The following is a 23,932-nucleotide window of genomic DNA, read 5'->3' as shown; positions in this document are numbered from 1 at the left end:
AAATTATATGAGTCTGCAAGTCAGAGAGAATTAATTACTTAATCACTAAAATAGATGTAAGTCTCTCTATTTTTTAAATTGAAAAAAAAAATTATTCTATTAATATTTTCAAGTTTTAAATTTTTGTTTCATACTCTATCTCTGCAGGTTGAGGTTTTAATTCAGAAACGTGAATTTAAAGGTGTTTTTGAAAGAAATGTTTAAAAGGAAGAATAGTAGGTAAAATATTAAAGAATATAAGATAAAATATTTAAGAAAAAGTGAAAAATTTTTTATCCCGTAATTAGCTTAGAAAAGTATTGAACGAAATATTTATGAAACATATTTTCTCTGTCTTGAAACCTGACTGAAACAAAACTGACCAGTACATTTTTTTGCAAAAAGTGTTAATTTCATATTAAAATATTTTTAAATTATGAAAATTTATTTCAGACACTTACTTTTTGCTTTTATTTGAGCATATTTTTTGATTTTAAAAGCAATAAGAAATAAACTTTACTGAACAGTTCATTACAAAATGTCGTTCAATTTCAATGTTAATTTGTGTCATTGCAGCAATTTGTTAAAACTAATATTTCTGATACGAAAAAATAGTTTTCAATTGTTTTCATTTTATACAAAAAAATGTTTTGTCCTCTTTTATATTAAAATTTGAAATTAAAATTTGTTTTCAGAGAGAATAAAACTAAAAAGGAAAAAAAACAGAAAACATTGTTATACACTTTTTCCCGTCATCAGCGTTATTTGTTCACCTTTTAAACTAGTTTTGAGCATTGACTTGGATAATTTAAGTAATTCTTTAGTGGGTTACAGCAAATCGTATATTTATATTCTCTTCCATTATTATTTATCTGATTTTTCAATTCATTGGTAATTTCTGGAACACCTGGTGTTTGACAATCAAACAATGATGTCATTATTAAATCAAACGCAATTTCAGAAATAGATTGAAACGAAAGAAAACGATTCTTTGTACTGCTTTCCTTTATTATGCCTTTTGCTATGTTTCATATTTTACATAGGTTTAAACATTTAAAAAAAAACACTTCTTCAAATTTTTATTTAACAAATACGTATGAAATTTTTAAAAATTCATTTTTGAAGACCTCGAGCAATGCTTTCCCCCAAAAAATACACGGTTTTTGATTAAAAGTTTGCTAACTACTTCTCGATAGAAATATTTAGACTACATATTAAATGAATAATTTTTAATATATTCTATTAAAACTAATTTTACAAGGCAAGTAAACAATCTAAATTTAACATAAAAATTACCAAAAATTTAACTTTCAATTTTTTTTTTAAAAATTTCTTTAATCAGTATCTTTTCTCTACTATTAAGAAGAATTTTGCAAACCTTTAATAGACTTTTTTCAATAAAGTCTGAAAAACAACAGTTTTCAATGGCTAAATTGTAATACTTTTAGACGAAATTCGCATAAAGTATTGTTTAAATGTTGTTCTTTCATGAACTTAAAGTTTGAACAAATTTATTGCTCTAATAAATTAAAAAGATATCAGGAAAAAGCCTCCGTTTTGCGCATTTTATTAATCTAAAGCTTTAACGTAATTAGATAAATATTAAGTAATTTATTATGGAGGAAATATTTAAAGTATGGTAAAAGATTTAGATTAGTGAACCTAAACCACTTTAATGTTCACTCAACCATAATTCATTGAAAAAATTTATAAATATTTTTAATATGAATATAACAACAAAAAATTATTATACAGGGGGCTCGAAAATGATATTGCCCTAGGCGAGAAAAGTGGCGATCGGGCATGTATTTTTAGTCATTACATGTCTGACTGAGTATGTAAGTATTTAATCATAAATACTATAAAATACAGATTAAACACTTATAAAATTTTGAAGAAATTTACTTCATCATAATTAATAATTTTTTATTAATACATCTTTATTAATAATACTTAGTACTTTTAACTTAATACTGATTAGTTTTTTTACGTTAGTGAAACTACCTTTTTTTTTTGATTGATTAACAATATACATGAGCTTTATTGGCAATAAAAACTTATTTTCGGGCAAGTAAATGTTTCATTCAGCCACATAAGCTAGCTTGCCCAGTAGGAGATTTAGAAATTTTCAGATTCTTCCAACCCTTGTTATATGAATTTTACAATTTAATGTTCAAATCAAGACAATCTATTGAGGCTATCTGGCTAACAATCAAGGCTATCTGTAAATATCTTCAAAAGATTACATGCCTATTACAGAGTTTTTCCAAAGCATTTAAAAAACATTAATTAATAAAAATATTTTGCGTTTGAATCAAATGCCTCTACTAACGATGCTTTTTTCGGGGATAAAAAAGTTTTCGTACAAAATTCAAGTGGAGAGAACAAACTTAAGTATAAGTACGGATTTATAAACTTACATTTCAAGTGTAAACAATATCACAAAAACTACAACAATGAACTTTTGACATGGAAATTTACAAACTAACCCAACATAAACTTACTAAAATTAGTGTTCGAAATTTATCCTGCAATATTGCTTTAGTTACCTCAGTGGATTAGGTAACCCCGGATGACTGTACATCATTTCTTCTCTTACATAATGTGTAAAGATTTCTGTTACCAACGTCGCTTTGACTACGAAGCCTACAGCAATGAATGTGTATCAAAGGAAACGAAATTTTGACGCTTTTCAATTGAATAAGAAAAAAAATGTCAGACATACCCACTTAATATCTGAATCTTGTACTGGAATTTATAAAAGTTTTTAAAGTATTTACTGGTGTTACAAAATACTTATTTATATATTGGGTCTTGGAAAAGTAATTTCGCTTCTTCCAAGCAGCTGACTTAAATATATTTCAACTATCACTAACCATATGCCAACTTATATATATATATATCNTTATTATTTTTTTAAAACAATATTTATATTACAAAATCAAAATATATTCTAATAGTTTAAAATGAAATTGGATCGAAATAAGGAATTTATAATAAGAATTTTTCAGAGTTAACTTCTTCAGTTTTTGAGAATTTTTTAAAAGGCTAAAACAGAAAAAACTGATTAAGGAAAAAAATAACGAAATACATTAAAATAAAACATTTATATTGCAAATTTTTTGGACTTATCTTTGTCAGTTTTGGAGAATTTTTTAAAAGGATAAAGCAGAAAAAAACTGATTAAAGGAAAAAAAACACATAAAAAGTCTCACCATATTTGTGAAGTTTAATGTGAGAAAAAAGTAATCTAATTCTTATCTCGCAATTTATTTCAGATACAAGCTTAATGGTCCTGTTCAATATTGCTCTTGAAAATATATTTAAATACAAAGGTTTTGAATATTTTATAGATTTTTGGGTGGATAATCTATTAAATATTTCAAAATTAAGTTATTATGAGTGCAGAAATTTCTCAAACCATAAATTACCAAGCCTATTTCTATTTCTTTCTTCTTATGTCCTTTTTATTTCAGAGTAAGTTAATATACTTAACCACGCAAAATCTTCTATTTACTTTATGAACTAATAAAAAACTAACATGGAATTACAATTTTTAATGAATTATTAGTTATTTACTTATCCTGATCTAAGTTTTAATGATTTGATAGATTTCTTGGGTGGATTAATCTATTAAATATTTTCAAGTTAAATTATTATGAGTGTAAAAAATTTCAAGCTATTCCTCAAGCCATAAATTAACAAGCATATTTAAATTTCTTCCTTCTAATGCCTTTTCTATTTCAAAGTAAGGTAATCTACTTAACCACGCGATGTCTTATATTTATATTATGAACTGATACGAAACTAACTTGAAATACAATTTTTAAAAATGTACGTACTTATTATTTTTTTACTTTAATAGATTTTATTTACTTAGCTTGTGACTATTTATTTTGACTGACCCTAAAACAAAATAAATTAACAAGTTTATGAAGGCAAAGAAATTAAAATCTTAGAGCTGCACTTTTAGAAATTGCTTATCAAATTCCATTTAAAATTACGGGCACTCAGCGTGCTATTACTTTTTATCGTAAAATTTTACGAAACAAAAAATCTGATAAACTGTAATTTTTTATAGTAATATTTATTATTAAATAACTGTAGTTAAATAAACATTATACGTCATTATGACTTTTGAATCTGAGTTCGTTGTTTTTGTCTCGGGTAACCTAAGGGTCATATTTTTTTTCCTTACATGTATAATAAAGGAAACGTGCACCTGTAAACGTATATTCTAAATTTGAATCTGCACAACAGTTACTTAATTCTTAAAATAAATGATCTTAAATTCGCATAGGATGGTATTTACTACATTACTAAGAAAACTCATTAATGCTTTTCTTCTTATCTATTTTATATTATAAAGATTATATTTTAACGATATTGGAAAGTATACTGTATGACTACTTCAGTCCACTCTCTTAACTGTGGAACGGATGCAGCTATATTTATAAAAATGTAGTCTACACAGTGAGAATTTTCATTCTAAAATTATGGTAAAATAACCTGTAGAAGTATGTTCATTCAATTAACCGTAAAGTTTACGGCAAAGAACATTTTTTATCTTTATGGTTTTGAAACCATTTACAACTAGCATGGTTTCAAAACCAGATAAAAAAGAATTTTAATTGGACTTGGAGATAGCTTAGCAGCTTCATAGTGCTGCTATGGATGCGTAAATGAGAGTATCGTACTTAAATAGACCAGAGTCACAAATTGGGGAGTACAGGTCACTAGAAACTTTTCATTCTTGAAAGGAATGGAGGAAATTTAGTAGTATCGACACTGGGACTCGACCTGCTGTTCTGTCAGTCGTGAGAGTGATAGATTAGCCATCTCGGCTATAGTATGTAACCAACTGCAAGGAATTAAGTAGCCTCATTAGGTGGGGAGATAGAATTCTGGTTGTTTAACCGTATAAGGTGAAATCACTTAATAAACAATGTTTCTCACAGTTAACAGTTTAAATACCATCTTTTTTATGTTTATTTGACTGTTTTGTTTCAATATGGTAAAATAATGGTTATTTAACCATTTTAATCGAGAAATTTTTAGCAGTGTAAGTAGTGTAAAGTAGTTATGCGATATAAGATGAGACATCTTACAGTGCTAGATTGTTAATGCATATTTAGTAATTTTCTCCGAAAAAGAGTTGGGGATATTCGGAAAAAGGGAATTGTAATACCCTGAGACATCATCTATTTAGTGCAATACGCAGCTCATGAACATAAATACCAAGAGAATAACGAGAATTTTTTTAAATGTATTTGACTGGTTTTGACACAATTTTTTTCCAAAAAAAACTTATTAAAATGTCATGGGTATAAATGTAAAGTAAAGTTTAAAATATTTTTCTAAATAAGGGTAAGTTTGAGCTTAAAGACTATAGACTTTCCATGTTGCACTAACAACTCTATAACAAGTTGCAATACATAAATTTCCAATTATTTTTTTAGATCAATAATAAGATTACCTGCGTTTTGAATTGAAATCTGAAAAAAAAAGACCATAAAATAGAACTAAATATATTATTATATAATGACTTTTTAAAGAAAAATTCTGAATAAAAAATTTTTGATAAAAGAACAAATTCCCATTTAGACCTTAGATTTTAGCTCAAAACATGGCTAATATTATACGAAATCTTCATTCAAAATTTTAATGAGTTCTAAAATAAGTTCTTTTTCTTGTAATGTGTGTTAGTATAAAAATTTTTTCTCAAAATGAACGTTATTCAGAAAGTTAATTTAAAATTCAGGAAAATTCTGCACGAAATGTAAGAAAATTCTGAGAAGAAAGAAATTAATTATTCGAAAATTAACTTCTGATCATGAAATTTATTCCTCTTAAAAATATTTATATTAACCTTTTATAAATACATTTTTAATAAATTGTTTTATAATTTATTGAAATATATTTATGAAAGGTTAAAATACACAAAGCCTTACAAAAAACATTTCTTTTTCGTTTTCGGGATTTTACTTCCGTTTTCGGTTTCGTCTGTCAAATTACAAAAGAAAAGAAGAAAAAAAAGCAATAACTGCATTTCTAAAAAATGAACATCAAATATTCAAAGGGTATTCAAAGACAGCTAATTAACCAAAGTTCAAGTATGGATTTAAAAAAATTTCGTCAAAATTGCGATTTTTACTCATTTGGATACTTAATTAGTAATTTCTAACACCTTGACGTGAGGAAAAAATACAAAAGAAAGAAATCAACTTTTTATCACATTTAAATTATACTCTATTTACTAAATTAAGTTTATTTAAAATTTTGTACAGTGTGCAAAAAAAAAATGTCCCCCTAAATATCTTTTGATCTAGAGAACTGCTCTTCACTCTCTAGGACTCAATTTTAATGGTTCGGGGGGGTGACCTCAAATAAGCTTATCATTTAATGCAGGCGATATTATAAGTTACAAAATCAGACACAAAAGCACACTTTTTTTCAATAATTTTTTTTCTCAAAGGATTCTGATTTCTGTGTGTGTGACTCTCAAAATATATAGATCAACCTCAATCTTAGAAATAAGAATAAGCGAATTTTATATTTACGTGCATAAAATTTCGATCCGCTCAGAAAATTCGCAAGAAATGGCGAAATATGTCAAAAGTTAAATTAACATTAAGGGGTACAAACTTTAGAGCGTTCACCAGATAAAACTATTTAAATCTGAGAAACTATACTTCTCAGATTGCTGCGTTTGTCTATATTTTGTGGATTAAAAATTCAAATCGATCAGAAAAAATTATGTTTATTTAGATAAAGTACTTCTTTGAGTCTGATTTTGTATTTTAAAATATTGTCTGCACTAAATGATTAGCATATTTGACGTTACCGCCTCAAATCATTAAGATTGAGTCTTAAAGCGTGAAAATCCGATAATTTTTCTTTTCAAATCAGAATGATTATCAGAAATTATACAGGGTGGTTTGTTTGGTACATGGTACATCGAAAATAAAGGTATCTGGTGATAACAAGTTTCTTAATTTTTTTTTAAATATCCAGTTAACAATTTATTTTTCCTAAATATCCAGTTAGTAATCCATCACGTACCAAAGTAGGAAATTGTGAACAAATAACGTTTTTTTAAACATTAATACCTATAAGGTGTCTATTTGTTGAAAAAAATAATGATGTTCTGCAGTTTTATTCTTTTCATCATATCTTTAAACTTTATCAAGATATAATGAGTGACTCGTCAGTTTTCACCAGGTGCTGAAATAAGTGGTCTCATCTTGTAATAAATATTCATTTTATTATACATAGACACCATTTTTATAACTCTAGCGGCAGCCCTTTGAAAGATGAGGTCATGAATTTGGAGTTTATTAGGCACATTGTTTATATGGTTTTTTAGGGCTAGTTATGTAGTAATCTAATTCTTATCTCGCAATTTATTTCAGATACAAGCTTAATGGTCCTGTTCAATATTGCTCTTGAAAATATATTTAAATACAAAGGTTTTGAATATTTTATAGATTTTTGGGTGGATAATCTATTAAATATTTCAAAATTAAGTTANTGGGCACATTGTCTATATGGTTTTTAGGGCTAGTTATGTCAACGTTATTTTAAATGCATTATAAAATACATTAAAATATTATAAATATTTTTGTAATTTTTATAAGATTTTTATAAGAATTTTTAATGAGATATCTTTCATTAATCTGAAATTTTTGAGCAATTGCATATCAACTCTTTGTAGTCTCTGTAATTTCCCAAACCATTTTTAATTTTATAACAGCATAAAAAATTATTTAAAATTTTTAAATTTTAATTTTTAATTCTTTGATTCCTTTTAATCTTTTCTGATTTTTGAAATAAAAAAGTTCTTTCGAATAAACCTATTATTTCTCAAATCTTTTTGTTACTTACCCAAAAACAATATGGAAAAACCCAATTAAAATTACTGAGAAAAAATTCCGAAATATATTCAAATTTTAATTTAATATTTTATCACACATTTTTATTATTTGAAATAATGATTCAAATTAAAAATAAATTCTAATTAGTAAATTCCTTGCATGCTTTTAAAAAAAAGTAATATTAAATAAAATGCCTAAAAATATTAGTTTATTTAACATGCATTTCAGAAAAAGATCACATAAGAAACATTTGAAAGCATCTTTTATGTTTCTTTTGAAACAAATTTCTATTTAAAAGAAAACATTTCCTCTTTAATTTGAAGATACTAGTCGCTTCTGTCTTTTGCTAAGTGCTCTTAAAAACCTTTAAAAGTTAATGGTATAACCAGATAAAACTTCCCAAAAGAAAGTAAATAATTTCTTGATAATTTCAAAGCATATCTGTCTCTGTCAATAAAAATAAAATAAAAAAGCATCGTCGATTTCTGTTACTTTAACAACAGTTCATGTTTCAGAAGTTAAAGTTAATAACACAACTAATTTTGATTTACTTGAAAATATGAAGAAAAACTCTTTTTCGACAATATCTTTTTTCTTACTATGGAAGTACTTTTAAAACTTTTGCTTCGAATTTTTTATGGGGTACGTACAAAAAGCATTAAGTTTTACGGCCAATTACTGGGTGACAATTATTGAGTTACATGAAAAGAACCTTGATAAGTTACGTACCGTTGGCGATATTCAGTTTACCCACACTGTAAAAAAATGTTTATTTAAAGAAAAAAACTGTCAGCTGGTTTGTGAGTATAAAATCGTTTATTTTACAGAAAAATATTGTTATTTAAAAAAAGTTTTTAAAGAACATAGTTACTGATTTTAACATAAAAATTCAGTTATTTTAACAAACTCTGTTATTTTAACAAACTTCAATAAAACAACTATGTGGGCATTGCGGGTGGAGTGAGCCGAAAGTAGCATTTGTCTGACTAATCGGAGTCTGGTTTCGAGCCTGAGTCACCCCATTGGAAGGCAAGTGCTCTGTCCTTTTAGCTACCGTAACTCGGGTGTGTCAGTATAAAGAAAAATCTTCAACTATTTTATTTTAAAAATCACACTTATAGAAATAATATTTAATTTTAAAGAAGCTAAAACTTCAGTAGTCCTCCCGCATAAAAATGTGCGCAACTTAACTTCCCAAAAATTTATAATTAAAGAAATATAACAATCAGGTAGAGTTTCTATTTAACAATAGTTAAACCGCAATTTCCTTTATACTGTGTTCAAAACTATAAAGTTAAGAAAATGACCGTGAAATTATTTTAAAAGAAAGTAAAGTTATCGTACGGTAAGCAAGACTGCATGGCAAAAATTAGAATTTGAACTGACGATTATAATTCGTTTGTGATTAGAATGAAAAACTAAGAACAGTCAGGGAAACAGCTCTAAACCATCAAATATATCGAGAAAGTCTGTAAAAAGAGCGGGAATTTTTTACAGTGGGCGTATAAGGGATAAAAACCGAAAAAATAATCTGTATTTTTCTTTAACAGCGCTTTTTTGTGAAAAATATGGGTTTTTTTTTATTCTTTAGAACTTACAATAATTTTTTACAGTGCACTATATGCCGCTATATAAACAGCATTGAATAAGTAGGAAATTTTGCATATTTGTGGGTTCAATATATGGCGTTATTACTGGTCCTTACTGTACTAGTCCTTATCCAGAGTAAATTTTTTTAAAATCTTAATTTTTCTTGATATGATAGGGTCTCAATGTAAGAAAAATTTCTTTATTTAAAACGAGCTTTACATGCTGAAAATTTATCAGAGCACAAGATTGACTAAGCTCTTTTTACACATTCGATCACGGAAAATACAATGTGTGTGACTATGACTCTTGGTATCTATCTATCATTTAATATCTATCTACTTTTTATCTTTTTCGAAAATACACATAGCCTACAATTAAGGAAAATAAAATAAAAAAATGTTTGCCTGAAGAAGGATGAAAATTGAAAAATAAGGGTTTGAAGTCATGAAAAAGTGTGATAATTATGTGAGGTGAATCATTTTACTGACCAGAAAACGAATCTCGTGATTCTCCTATTTTGGGATCCTAAGAAAACATCTTTAAAATTATTTTCTTATACTCTTACTGTTATGCCTTATAAGAAAAACTATTTGATGAAGTAAAACTTCATTTACTATAACAATATGAAGAAATAAATAAAGGTGAAAAAAAATGAAGGACAAATGAAGAAACAAATGAAAAAAAAAAACTAAATGAATCAAATTCTAAAAAATGTAAAATAAATAAAAGCGAAAAAATAAACTAGAAAAATAGTAATGGCCGTGGAAGGTAAGTGAGGGCATTTTGCCCTGATTTGCCTCTCCGGGCACAAATTTTTGAGCTCTCAAAACGTGTCGAGAAAAAGCAATTTTTTATTGAATTCAAAAAATTTAATAAAACGAAGTGATTAAGTTAAATCATTCTGAATAAAATTTCGACAAGGATTAACATCTTTAAAATACACATACATTAATTATCTAAGCAGAGATAATATTTTAATCAAGATCTCAAGGCTCCAAAATAAGAGTTTCAGAGCTCATATTGAACATTAAAGCAGCCTCCCTATTCTCCTGATATAAGCCCTTGTTTTTTTGCGGAGTTAAAAGACCTTACAATAGTCATTGAACTAAAAATAGGGATTATGAAGATCATTAATGTCTCGACATTTCGGAGTGTTTTCCAGTATTCTGTAATTCTTTTGTCACATCGAATTTGTCCAAAATAAAATCCTAATGTCTGTAGATTCAATTAAAATTTGCATTCAATACTGCATTCAATAATTCAACTTGGTAATTTTGAAAATTTCATTTTTTTTTTAATTTTACCTAGCTTAACAATTGTCGTTATATAGCTATTGTTCTTTAATATTCATATATTCTCCGATTAAATATATGACAAATGTTTCTAAATCTAGAAAAGTCTTTCAGTTTCTTTTAACAAGTAAACATTTCTTGGCAATTTTAGGCTTAACTTTGAATGCCAGTTTTGATAATGTTTCTTACTAAAAATATCTAAAAATCCTAAGAGCGACAATGACAAAAGACTATGTATAATAAAAGCTATTATCAAATTGATGATTAATATATTTTATAATAGCTTTTGCCCAAAAAATTATATATAAAGCACTATATTTATAAATTACATGTATATTGGTTTGTATTCACCATTTTCTAATTCCATTTTGAACTCAGTTAAAATTCGACTAATTTAGTTGTATTTTAACTCACAAGATAAAATTTAACTAAAAATAGATGCTTGTACGAGCATGCTAAATTTCTTTAGAACAAAACTCGAAAAATCGTTACCGTCTTGCATATTTTATGTATATACTCGTATCTTAGCAATATTGTATAATCTCCTTAATTTAGTTTTTTTTAAATCATGTTTTTAATTATTTCACTTTCATTAATAATATCGATTTCATATTTCATATTCTGCAAAATATTCTGGCATAGTTCGGTATAAATTTTTCATCGATTAAATTTTGATAATATTAAATAATTAATTCTGCTTTTAATTCTGCTCATCTTGATCCCCTGGAATCTAATTTCATTCATATGAATGCCGATTACCTAGTTAACGACATGAGTTTTTTCACCACCTCTCCATAGTACTTAAAAATGCAACCTGCTTTTACTTGTTTCTCACGTCTACCACTGTTTTTATAGTTTTCTTCTTCCCCATTATTTTTTTCTTCATTTTTTTGTGAGCAACATGACGATTTCGATTTTAAATCTTTTTTATTCCTTATTCACGTCTCGCGAGTCTTAAGAATGGGTGCCTGTTTTTGAGCACTCGAAGGATGTTGATTTTTTCTGCTTCTATAAATTTTGAAGCAACTGAATTTAGCAATAATGTTTATTATTGCTTCAAAGTATAACTCGAAAGTAGTTTTTACCATATCCGAAAGAAACGTTTTGAGATTGATTTATCATTAATTTGTTTATTGTAAGTATTTTAACTATTATTTTAAAGTTCAATGGGAACAATGTTTTTTATAATATTCGAAAGGAGAGTTCTACGTTTTCCCACTTATGTATTAGTTAATAAATTTGTATTAAACAAATACTTTAATAAAAGCAATTGAGCGATTTGTTTTTCAATCTTCTACATACAATTACAGATTATAATAATTTTTCTTAACAATTTATATTGCATATCAAAGTTTCATAAATTTCTCGACTTTTTAAAAAAAATATTCCTGCTGGATTTTATTTAATGATATTTTATTTGACTTCACCACTTTGATACAGAATATTAATGAATATATAATTAGACATTATGCTATTATATTGCAATATTCTACGAAAAAATAAAAATACAAACATATTAATTAGTTTTTACAATGTATTATCATTTAATGAAGTAATAATGCAAACATTTGATACATACTCGAGAATTATAATTGTCAAAAATATGTTTTTCCTGAAAGTGTCGTTATGAATAATTTAATATAAAAATTAACACTGAATAATAACTTCTCTATTTATAAAGTGATCACCATTCACGTGTAATGAATTGAAATCACTTTTATTTATAAAAATAGCTTGCACTTGCTAAAAATGCAAAAGAAATTACTGAAATAGTTTACTTTCTACAAAGAAAATTGAACACATTAAAGAATCTTTTCATAAATCAATTTGATTCGTTGACACTGTTTTCTGGAAAGTTCTTTTTGGTTTAAAATTCAAAACATGTTTATGATGTAAAACCTTCTTTGCAATTATGTTAGGACATTTTTCTCATTAACTATGTTAATGCGAGTATATTTTATTAATTGTTAGTCATAATTACTTTTTTTTAAAAATAAAAAAGCTAATTAAAACCCTAGGATAAGAGTTCAAATTGAAAACGTAAATGTTTACTATTATTTTTTCTTCTACTGTATGTGTGTTTGTTAAAGGAAATGGATTTTCATAAAACAGGAGAAAACTTTTCTCAGTTTCTATTAAGTTACTTCTTTATTAAATTTAAGTAAGTTTAATTTTTTAATACTTTTGGGAATTTTGAGCCCGTAAAGTATTATTCCAAAATGTAAATTTTAAATTTTGAGTCAGTTTGAGTTTTGTGTAAGGATTCATGTCTCGTAATGTCAAGGTATTTAATTTTTTTTGCATTTTTAAATATTTCAATTCTTACTACACTATAAAATTCAAATTGTTCATGTCTGAAACATTTTTTATTCTAGTTGCATTAGAATATTTTTATGTTTCCTAAAAAGGATATACATGCATGTAATGCTTTCATAAAACTACAAATTTCAAGGCGAAGAGAGTAATTTTTTTTCTTATTTAAATCTTAACTTTAATTCATATATTCCTCATATTATTTTATTTTAGGATGAGCTTTGCTCAAGTATTTGTTCAGAAAAGTTGAATCAATACAATTTCGTAGCTTTCTCAGTTATTTTAAACATGTCCCTACCATACAAAAAGAAAAAAAACATTTTATAAGCAAATTCTAATCGGAAATTGTAAGGAAACACTGAATAAATTAGTAAACAGTTTATGTTCAATGATAGAAAAAAATTTCAACCTCAGTAAATTGTCCGTTTTACGAAGAAATTTTTTTTCCCTTTAATACGACGCTTTTTAACATTACGAGTACAGAAAATGCAAACATGTGAAAACATTCTCTTAACATTTTTCAACAAATATTAAAACCAGCTTACGAATTTTCTATATATTCCAAACTATTATTACACAAAAAAAGCGTTAGAATATAGTTAATTTTATTCATTAGTAATTGTAATAAATGAAAAATTTGAAAACAATTATCTTTAAGATGCGCATTCATTGAATGTTTTGGTTTAAAAAATGAGTTCCTTTTGTCTTTTTAAATTGTGCTTTTTTAATACAAAAAAGTGAACATAATGGAAAAATAGAAATAGTTTGTAAATGGACTGTGTTTAGAAAGTTAATTTTAACCTATTTCTTATTAAGAAAAGAATATACGAAGTAATAAAATTTAAATACTTAAAAGAGTTTTTTTATTTAAAAAAAGCTGAGCATAAAATACCCGATATTTCTAAACTTTATTTGATATTTAGTGAGATTTTTTATTATATTTCAAATTATGAATAGTTTTTAAAAGTAATTCTGATTTTTTAAAAGCATGTTTCATTAGATAAGATTTAAAATACTTGTTAGTTTTTTCTCTTAAAAGTCACCCGAAGATTTTACAGAATCATTTTTCATTGATCATATTATGTTACATTTGGAATTAATCTATATTACAAAATTTAATTGATAAAACTATAGTTTGCTTTCTAACAAAAGTGTTATGAACAACACATGAGTACATAAAATTTATAATTTTATCGCTGTGATAAAATGAATGAAAATATATCTATCTTAAAAATATCTAGTGTTTCTTTTTTCATCATATTCTAAACTTTAAACAGTTACCGAACTATTTAAAAAATGAACAAGCATAAATATAAATATATGATTGACTAATACTTTTAGTTTACATCTAACTCAGTCGTCCCAAAACGCATAAATAAAATATTTTGTATAAAGAAGTATTAAAGTTATTTAGTGTGTATTTTACTAAATTGAAATGAATATTCAGCTTAATACTTTATTGTTAAATATGATAATAATTATTTTAATGATAGCTTTATAATTATAATGATAGTTTGATAATGGATTGTCAAACATACTTTCACACATACTGAGAAAAAAGTATGGTAAAAAAGATTAGACTATTGGGATTCCGTAAATTTCGGTATTTTGTACGGAAGCGCTTTGGTAATGATTTTGGTAAAATTAACAATAAAACATAGTTTTGCAGTAATATATGATAAAATTTAGTAAATATAGTAAAATTTGGTAATTTTACCTTGATAGCTTTAAATCATGGCTTTTAAAACAATTTATTCGGTTTAATTTACCTTACAGATCTAAATTTTTAAGAAATGCGTGGTAATAGGAACTATAATTTTCGAAACCAGAACATCCGGCAAACCGTTACCAGTGGGATAGAAAAACTACCAAATAAATAGTATTTTGGCTTCAGTAACCAAAATTATTATTTTTTCAACCAGAAATGTCATTGCCATTAAGTACTGTAATTTTACCAAAATTTTTTTCATCGCGTAGGAGTCAACAAAATTGAACTTGATTGTTTCCTTGAAAAATAAAGCTATTTTATAAAAGATTTTATTGAATTTGTTTTAATATTTACTCTTTGAATTAACTCAGTATATATTTTTAGGTTTTTAAATTATGCATGTATCATTTTCGAGTATTAATATTCAGTTATAAATTATATAACTAATACTGTACGAAGCTACGCTTGTTAATACGGTATTGAATATGAACAAAAATTTCAATAGCGTTAAAATAAAATGACTTGAAAATAATTTAAACTCTTTGCTATTATTATATTAAATTTTAAGCGAATAACAGGTGTCGTAAAAATCACACATTTAGTTTCTAATCGGTGAATTCCATCTATTTAACTATATTCTAGAAAGCGATTGACACAATATTCATAGTGTCATATTTTCCAAATTTTTGATAATGATTATTTTATAGTTATGTCATCAATAAAATCTGAAAATAATCTTATTATCAATAAATATGGCTTAGTTAATTAGACTAACTTCGTAGCTTTCAGCTCGAATGTACGTGTGAATGTCAATAAGTGTTTGGACAAATGTGATAGAAACGAAAAACGAAATGTATTCATATTCAATGCTTGAAGTAAGAGGCAATTGCAGCTTCAAGCCTATGGGGTATGCTTTCTATAAATCCTTGTGTGCCAGGTAATAGTATTTTCTTCCACTTAGTTTGAAAATGACACATAAGTTCATTCTCTAATTTTAATTCGACAGTCCAACTTATCTTAGCGATAGGGTTCGGATATGGGCTCCGTACAGCAGCTTCAAGCCTTCGAAGCCCAGACTCGAACAGTCCAGACCATTCAGTTAAGGGATTGTCAATCTACCAATCCATGCTGCACTTAGCAATACGTAAGCTACTTATGTTGTCTGTATCATCCAACTGGTTAAACTGCCAAAAAAGATAAAGCACACTGTCACTTAAAATAGAGTAGTAAGTATTGAGCTTAAAATGACTTTGGATTATTGTTGCCAGTCCATACCGTGACAAACTTCTCCAGACCATAATCTCACGACCGTTATTGAGCATGGGTGTCCAAATCCTTTTTGGTAGTTAGTGCATTTACAGGATGTGCTGTGATCACTGTTATTTGCTGCTGTGATCACCGTTTTTAGAATTTTCTTCGAGAGTCAATTAAAAATTATATATAAATAATATTTTGCACTCAATCGAGAAAAACAAATAGGATAATTGAACAAAAAGAAAAACTAAAATGTTTTATAAATCTGGCATATCATTATTGAAGTTAATTACAATGAATACAAGTTTAAATTTTGCGAGAATGGAATTAAATCCATTATTGATACTCACCGTTTCACTAGCATATTATTTACTCCAAAAACAAACACATATTATTATTTTTTAATCAGCTTTTATGTTTTTGAACTCATTTTTGCGGTGCTTGATCTCGATATTGATGTATTTGATTTACTTAAATTTAATATAATTACAAAAGTTAATACTGATATTAAGTATACATTTAATAGAATACATTATTTTAATAATTAAGACAGCAAAATTTAAATTGTTCAATTTAATAATAGCTTATAACATTTCTGGTTGTATGTTACGTAAATATCCTAGTAAGACCTTAGTTTGTATATATATGAAGAGCGTGACATAATACAGATGAGTGAAGCGTGAACGGGGGAGTAGACAAATAGAGCATTCCTGTTACTTATTACTCAAACCTCTGCCTCAAATTTTGGCAGAATGGCAAAATTGTGTAACACTTTAATATGAAGTAACAGACCATAACTCCAGGATGTTAAATTAGAAAACTAAAAACAAGGTTTTTATGGTGGAAAAGAAATTTCATAATTTTTCCTTTAAATGCAAATTTAGTCTTATGTTATGTTATTGACTGTTTTTAGCAATAGGAGATGTATTATGAATAAACATGTTTCATTCAGTCACATTTTAAATTCCTTTTTTAAGTAACAAATAATGAGTTTAAACGAACTAATGATTCCACATGGAATGGACAAGTAAGTGAGGCTACTATGGATTTGTAAATAATAACAGAGAATAATAATTAAGATACCACTTAAGCGAATCTACGTCTAAGATCAGGAAACGGTATATTTTTTTTACATAAAGTTGTGGTCTCAAATGTATTAAATGATCAAATTTTGTCTTTTTTTCGTAACTACTATTTAGATTTTCTGATATCTTTTTAAAAATATTTACATGTTTAACGCGGTGGAAATTGTAGATTTCGACAATAAAGTGCTGTAAGGTACTACAAAGTTTCTTTAATTTTACTATCACTTAAAACCAGTTCAATTATTTCGCATTATATATTATAGTTGTTTATATATCGTGGTGGCCAAATCTTTGTAATTCATATAAACATGAAGTAGCAAAATTCAATATTCTCCATACTTAAAAATGTTTAAAAAAAGTTCTCTCTGAAGCAAAAGAAGTTCGAATTTATGTATTTATTCGACTTCAACATAAACTATCACAAAGATTTTTTACGATTATTTACTTGAGACTGTATTTTTAGGTTTAAATTAGTTGCAGTTTGATTTTACTAGCTTTATCTTATTATTAACAATAGATTAGAAAATAAGTTATAAAATGTGTCCACATCAGCCATTTGATATTAGACTAGTGTGGGCAAAACAATTAACACAATTAATAAAATGTATAAATCTAAATCTGTTTATTTATCATTAAAACTGAAGATAAATGTTAAAAATTTTATGAGGAAAATGCAAGATATGTTCAAAATAATGATTAGTAAATTTGTTTGGCAAATAACTGTCAACTCCAGCCCCCTCACCCTCTATAATAGGTCATATTTTAAAGTCGCTCTGGAGAGCAATTGTGGGGAGAATATACATGATTTTCATGTATATTCTCTCCACATGAATTTTCACAGTTTAAAATCTTACTGTGAACTGTATTGTTATTTATTTGAAATTTTTAAACTTCAAGTACTTAATTTGAAAAAAAAATACTAATAAGCAGTTTGGAGTAAAAATATCTCGTTTTAAAAATTTGGCTTATATTACTCTATGACCTTCAAATAATAAAACAATATAATGTAAATATGGAAATATATGTTAAAAATTAAATAGTATAATAAAATTTTAATCAAATGAAATAATTAACTAATATTAAATAAAATAAAACTAAATTATGATTATTATATGTTTTACTCACACTGAAATCCTGTTCAAAAAGCATCCTTCGACTGAAAATGCAATATACTCGTACTAGTAAAAATTCGAACTTACTTCGTAAGTCACAGAAAATAATCATTGGAAGCAATTACTTTCAATAAATCATTGAATAAATTTTTAATTTGAAGAGATATCTTCAGTTTAATGACTCTGTAAGTAATAAATTTTTAAAAAAATAAAAATTAGCTTTTTCGGAAAACCTTTTTCAACTTAAGTATGAAGAGAACTGCCCGAATATGATAAAATTTAGCGTGATTCTAGCTCTATGGGAACACCAAAAATCACTGTAATTTTTATCGAAGTGCTTTTGTAATGACTTCAGTAAAATGTACAATAAAATATCGTTTTTTAATGTGTGTTAAAATTTAGAAAATATCGTAAAATTTGGTCATTTTATCATGATACCATAGAGCAGGGTATAAAAATCATTTATTCAATTAAACTTACTCTTCAGTTTTGTATTGTTACTAAATGTGTGGTTATAAGAACTATAATTTTGAAAATCAGTATTTCCGGTTAGCCATAATCATATGAATGGTTTAAATACCATAATTTTTTTATACCGGAATTGCATACATTTATTATATTTTCTTTTACCAGAAATGTCTTTTCTATACAGTACAGTAGTTTTTTCTCCATGTACAAAAATGTTCGCTATACAATGAACTTTTTTAAAAATGCATCAATATTAATGATCCTTCTAAAATTTAATAGTATAAGTACTGTTAAGTACTGTAAGATTAAGAGTGAACAAAATTATTCTGATTTTAAATAAAATATGCGTGCGTTATGAGTTATGATTTCTATAGACGTAATATATATCTGAATAATTTCCCTTAAAAAATTACATATAAGTTTATGACCGAATTAGAAAGTAAAAAATTGAAGGATTGACATTGCAGGAAAAGTATTATAATGTATGGCATTTGTCAGTCTACAGTATTTGAAAAGTACTGGATTAAAACAACTTATATTTAAATAAAATACTAAACATAATATTTAATAATTTATGCAAAAACAGACATTGATTAGACTTTGAGATAATATTCTCAAAATTTACTTACTTTTAAAGAAAAATCTAAAATTGCTTCCAAAAAATATATGAGGAAACACTTCACATGCCTGAATAAAAAACCTGTTCTGTACCAGAAAAAAATGCTTTCGACCAACATCATTTAATAAACAACCTTCATATTTTTATTTAGTTATTTTCAAGTTTTAAATACCTAAAGATTTATTTATCAAATACTTCGATTTAAGTCTATTTGGTTTCAATTTGGCTTTTTGATTTATTTAATCAAGAAAACTGATTTACAAGTTTCTTTTCTTTGATTTTAAACGTTTGTAAAGTTTCGTTTTTGTTTATTGCTAGTTCTTTCAAGCAAAAAGGAATACGATCGGTGATATATACAGAAGTTTATTACTAAATAAACAAATATAATTTCATTTTTGATCATTGTGAAACTTACTTTTCTGTACATTTCATGCATCTTTTGGTCACTTTGTAAAGTACATAATTTTGTTTACTAAAATACCACGAAAAATGTACCAATTTACACAAAAACAAATGTAAAACAAACTTCTCTACTCCATAACTTAACTTTTTATAAATATGATATATGTTTTAACGGAAAAAACTATTTTAATACTTTCTTTGCTTCTAAAAGGAATTAAAATGTCTGTAAATTTAATTTACTATGAAATTAAGCGCTTTCGATACGTGGAATAAATTAAAATTATAAATCTTTTTTAAAAGTTAAATTACATTTTCATAAACACTTTTTTGAAGTAGCTAATAACTGTTGTTTTTTTTAGAGTTTCTGCAACACATTTTTTAGAGATTTCACTGTTGGTGAAAAACATTACTGTATTTTGCAAAATTACTCTAATATTCAACAGAGCTTGATGTTTTCTAAAACACATAATATGTTGTATTTTTTTATTATCATCTATAGCATTACTTCGATTACCTCATTTGAATGTAATTTAGTTCAAATGTAAGGAGCATCTCATAGCTTTTTAATTCTGTATGGCAATAATTAAATCCAATAAGTCATAATTTATTATTTGTGAATAAAATTTTAGAAACGATATGTAGTTAAAAAGTAAGAAATGCTTAGAAATTGTAGAAAAACTGAATGTATGATTTGCAAAAAACTTTTAAAAAGACAAATGTTTAGAAAACTTATAACTAAATTTTTCTAAATCTCATTAATCTCAATACATATTTGAACAATTTTGTCGCATCTTAATTATTTTTCCTATAAAGTATCAACTGCAGAAACTATTGGAAATCAGCAGACTTTTTTTTTTGAAAGTTAAAATGAAAAACATCAAAGTAGACATCTTTAAAATATATATGTTATGTCCATGTTGAATTTCAGCATTTACAAAAAAAAACTATTATAAATGCAAGCAAAAGAATTATATCGAATTATGTAATACATGTTTAAATGGTTGAATAAAGTCAATTCAAAAATTTTAAACAATTTATATGTACATATGTATAAACAATTAGTGAAATTTTCTTAAGGAGACTCTGTATCCTTTTAAGAAATTACTTTGTTGTATTCAGAGCCACATAAATTATTTACAGTTTTACAACAGTCATATCACAGAAACTAAATCCAATAAAGTAAATAATAGTACGTCATTTTCAATTTGTAATCTTTTCATTAACTCATAATTCGTTTTGATTTCCTCATAGTTGTTTTTTTTCATAATTAGTTTTTATCTCCTCTTGTTAGCTTTTATATTTTTCAAACAGTAATCATTTTTTTTAATACAGTTCATATTTTTCTATTATCTCAAAAAAAAGTTTTACTTTTCTTTTGTCAGACACAGAAAAAGCATTGGAAAACTTTCAACTACTAACCAAAAGTTTTTTCTATCTGATTTTAAAGTAATAAACAAAAACTAATCGCACCCACTACTTTAAACTCATTTTCTACAAATAAAGATTTTTTCGCACATTATTCAATTTCTAAACATACATCTATTTAAATAACACAAATCAGCTAAAAAATGCTATTTCAGTTTCGAACAGAAATTGGATACAAATGGAATCTATTTAAGGTTTTACGTCTGTAAAACAGTATTGAAACTAATGAAAAACAAAAGTTAAATATAGTAGTTATGGCAAACACAGTTTTCAGACATTGCTCAGAAATTCTGGATTAGTTAAACAAGACAGTTTTCCTCTGTTAGATTACATCAAACATTTTAAAGGATACGGTGTCTCCTTAATATATATCTAATAAAGCACCATTAAATTACATAATACTTTTAAATCAATAAATGTTTGACGTTTTCATTTAAGTGTAGAAGTATTAAACAATTTAATACTCACCCTTAAAAGTAACTCTTTAAACATAAAAACCACAATAAAAGACATCAAAGGTGGAAAGAAATCTTAAGAGTTTAACTGGTTTTGAAACAAGTCAAAGAAATGCTTCTTCGTTAGGAGATTTAGGTCGAGATATAAAATGTGATTTCATTGTTCTATGAAAGTTATATTGTCTTTTTTTTCTTTTACAACAACAACACAGTAGTTGCCGAAACGCTCTTCTAAAATCTTTGCTCCAACATGCGTAAATTACAGGATTCATCCCTGAGTTTAGCCAGCCTAGCCATGTTACAATGGAAGATACGAGTTCTGGTTCTTTTATACATGACGTTCCGCAAATTCCAAATAGTACATTAACAATGAAAAAAGGAAGCCAACACAGTATAAAGACTCCCATTACTATAGCCAGAGTTTTTGCAGCCTTCCTTTCTTTTGTCAATTTGCCTAATTTCTTGCTTAAAGAAAAAGCTTTACCATGGCGACTAGTAAAGCGTGTAGGTGTACCATTTTCTGGTGATCTAGGAATTGGAGATGATTCGCTACTAGTTGAGGGAGCTATTTCTGCTAATAATAGCTCATCTTGACGTTTATCATTCTTTTTTGATGTTCTTCTAACTTTGCAATAGTCTTTTTCTTTAAAAGTAGATTTACTGGCTCCACCTCTGTGAATTCTTAAAGTCATGGATTGGCATGGTTTATTTGTTGCTCTGATATGCTTCATACCGATTTTTAAGCTCTTTGTTTGCTTAACTGCTGCTCTATATATGCGAAAATAAGTAAAAACCATAACAGAAAGGGGTCCATAAAAGGATATTATTGAAGAAAAAATTAAATAGCCAACATCATCTGTAAACAAACATTGGTTGTTAGGATATGGCTCAACCGAAACTGCTCTCCACCAAACAATAGCAGGAAAAGATATCAAAGCAGAACATAACCAGACTAAAGCAACAATAATTTTTGCTCTAAGAGGACTCATTTTACTGGGATATGTCATTGGATTGGTTATAGCCCAATATCTGTCAATTGATATTGCACATAGGTTCAAAATTGACGCTGTGCTAGCTAAAACGTCAATACTATGCCATATATCACACCATGCTCGCCCAAACATCCAATATTTGTCCATAACTTCATGTATTACACTAAATGGCATTACAACAGCCCCAACTATGCAATCAGCAGTTGCGAGAGATGCTATGAAATAGTTTGTAACAGTATGAAGATACTGCTGTTTTGCTATCGCAACCATAACAAGCAAATTGCCAAATACTGTAGCCAAACAAAAAATCATCAAAGTTATGGCAAGTGTTACTTGATAAACTTTACTATCAGTACCAGTTTCATTTATGGACGAGTTTTCGAATATGTAGTTCACATTCTCATAAGAATCTTCAGAGAATAATTCCATTATCGAAGTTTCAGACACAATTTCTGCTGGAGTTTCAACATTAGGGGAAATTCCATCAAATACGACGGATTGTAACGGAAAATATTCTGTTGAATCAAAGGACATATTTGAGCAATGAAGTATCTTAATTACATTTTATCAAATATGCAAGTGTTTATTTTCTTCTGCACAATGATAAAATTCCAACTCGTAAGCAACAAAAAGTTTTTCTTACTGTCTTTAAATTACCAAAACCCATAAAAGTAAATGTAAAATTTAAAATTATGTGGAATTGACTAAAAAAATTCCTCATTCAATTGCTACAAAGTTTATAACTTTTGCACGTGAAGAAAAAATTTAAAATCACAGTTATTTTCGTAGCACAACTGTTAAAAGTTTCTGCTTTAATTTAAAGCATATAATATTCACTACAAAACAAATCAAAGCAAAATTAAATAGCTCAGATTTTTTTCTCGAAAGTTTTGGAATAGTTGTTAATATGATCTTTTTATAAAATCATTCCAATTTCACTTGATAATGCTTTTAAAGCTTTTAAAAAAGGAAAATATATACATAAAATATATATCAAAACTTTTTCGTATGAAAATAATTATTTTATATTATTATCAAGAATAAGAGAACGGCAGAAAAACTTTAACTCAAATAACTCACAAAGAACTTAACGCTGATAGAGATGTATTGAGAACTAAAATGATGTTTTCCTTCGCCGGAGCTGTTTTCATCTGACCCACGTGTTCAGTGGGAAAGCCTACACGATAGGTTCGGTCGATTGGATAAAACACGTTTACTCCGTCCTGGTACAAAAAGATCGCCAAACTCTCCTGCCAAGTCAGCCAGCAGTTTGTAGTGGAATAGAATTAATAAATGGAATAGAGGAGTAGAATTATTATGCTTATCAATATGTGTAAAAAATGCTTAACAAAAATTATTTTTAA

The 23,932-nt window shown here is 26.6% G+C and overlaps 1 protein-coding gene across 1 annotated transcript in view; it reads right to left on the bottom strand.

Annotated features, from left to right (window-relative positions):
- Nucleotides 1-23,729, bottom strand: part of LOC107451000 (dopamine receptor 2-like) — a 42,454-nt gene extending 18,725 nt beyond the window's left edge. Inside the window, exon 1 of the mRNA XM_016066949.3 lies at nucleotides 21,590-23,729. Coding sequence (XP_015922435.1) covers nucleotides 21,681-23,102 — 1,422 coding nt within the window. The 5' untranslated portion in view covers nucleotides 23,103-23,729 and the 3' untranslated portion in view covers nucleotides 21,590-21,680. The remainder of the gene's footprint in view (nucleotides 1-21,589) is intronic.
- Nucleotides 23,730-23,932: the final 203 nt, after the last annotated feature.

This window comes from Parasteatoda tepidariorum, chromosome X1 (assembly GCF_043381705.1).
Source record: "Parasteatoda tepidariorum isolate YZ-2023 chromosome X1, CAS_Ptep_4.0, whole genome shotgun sequence".
Taxonomy (NCBI): domain Eukaryota; kingdom Metazoa; phylum Arthropoda; class Arachnida; order Araneae; family Theridiidae; genus Parasteatoda; species Parasteatoda tepidariorum.
The sequence above is the reverse complement of the archived record's forward strand: the minus strand, read 5'-3'. Positions and strand labels throughout refer to the sequence as shown.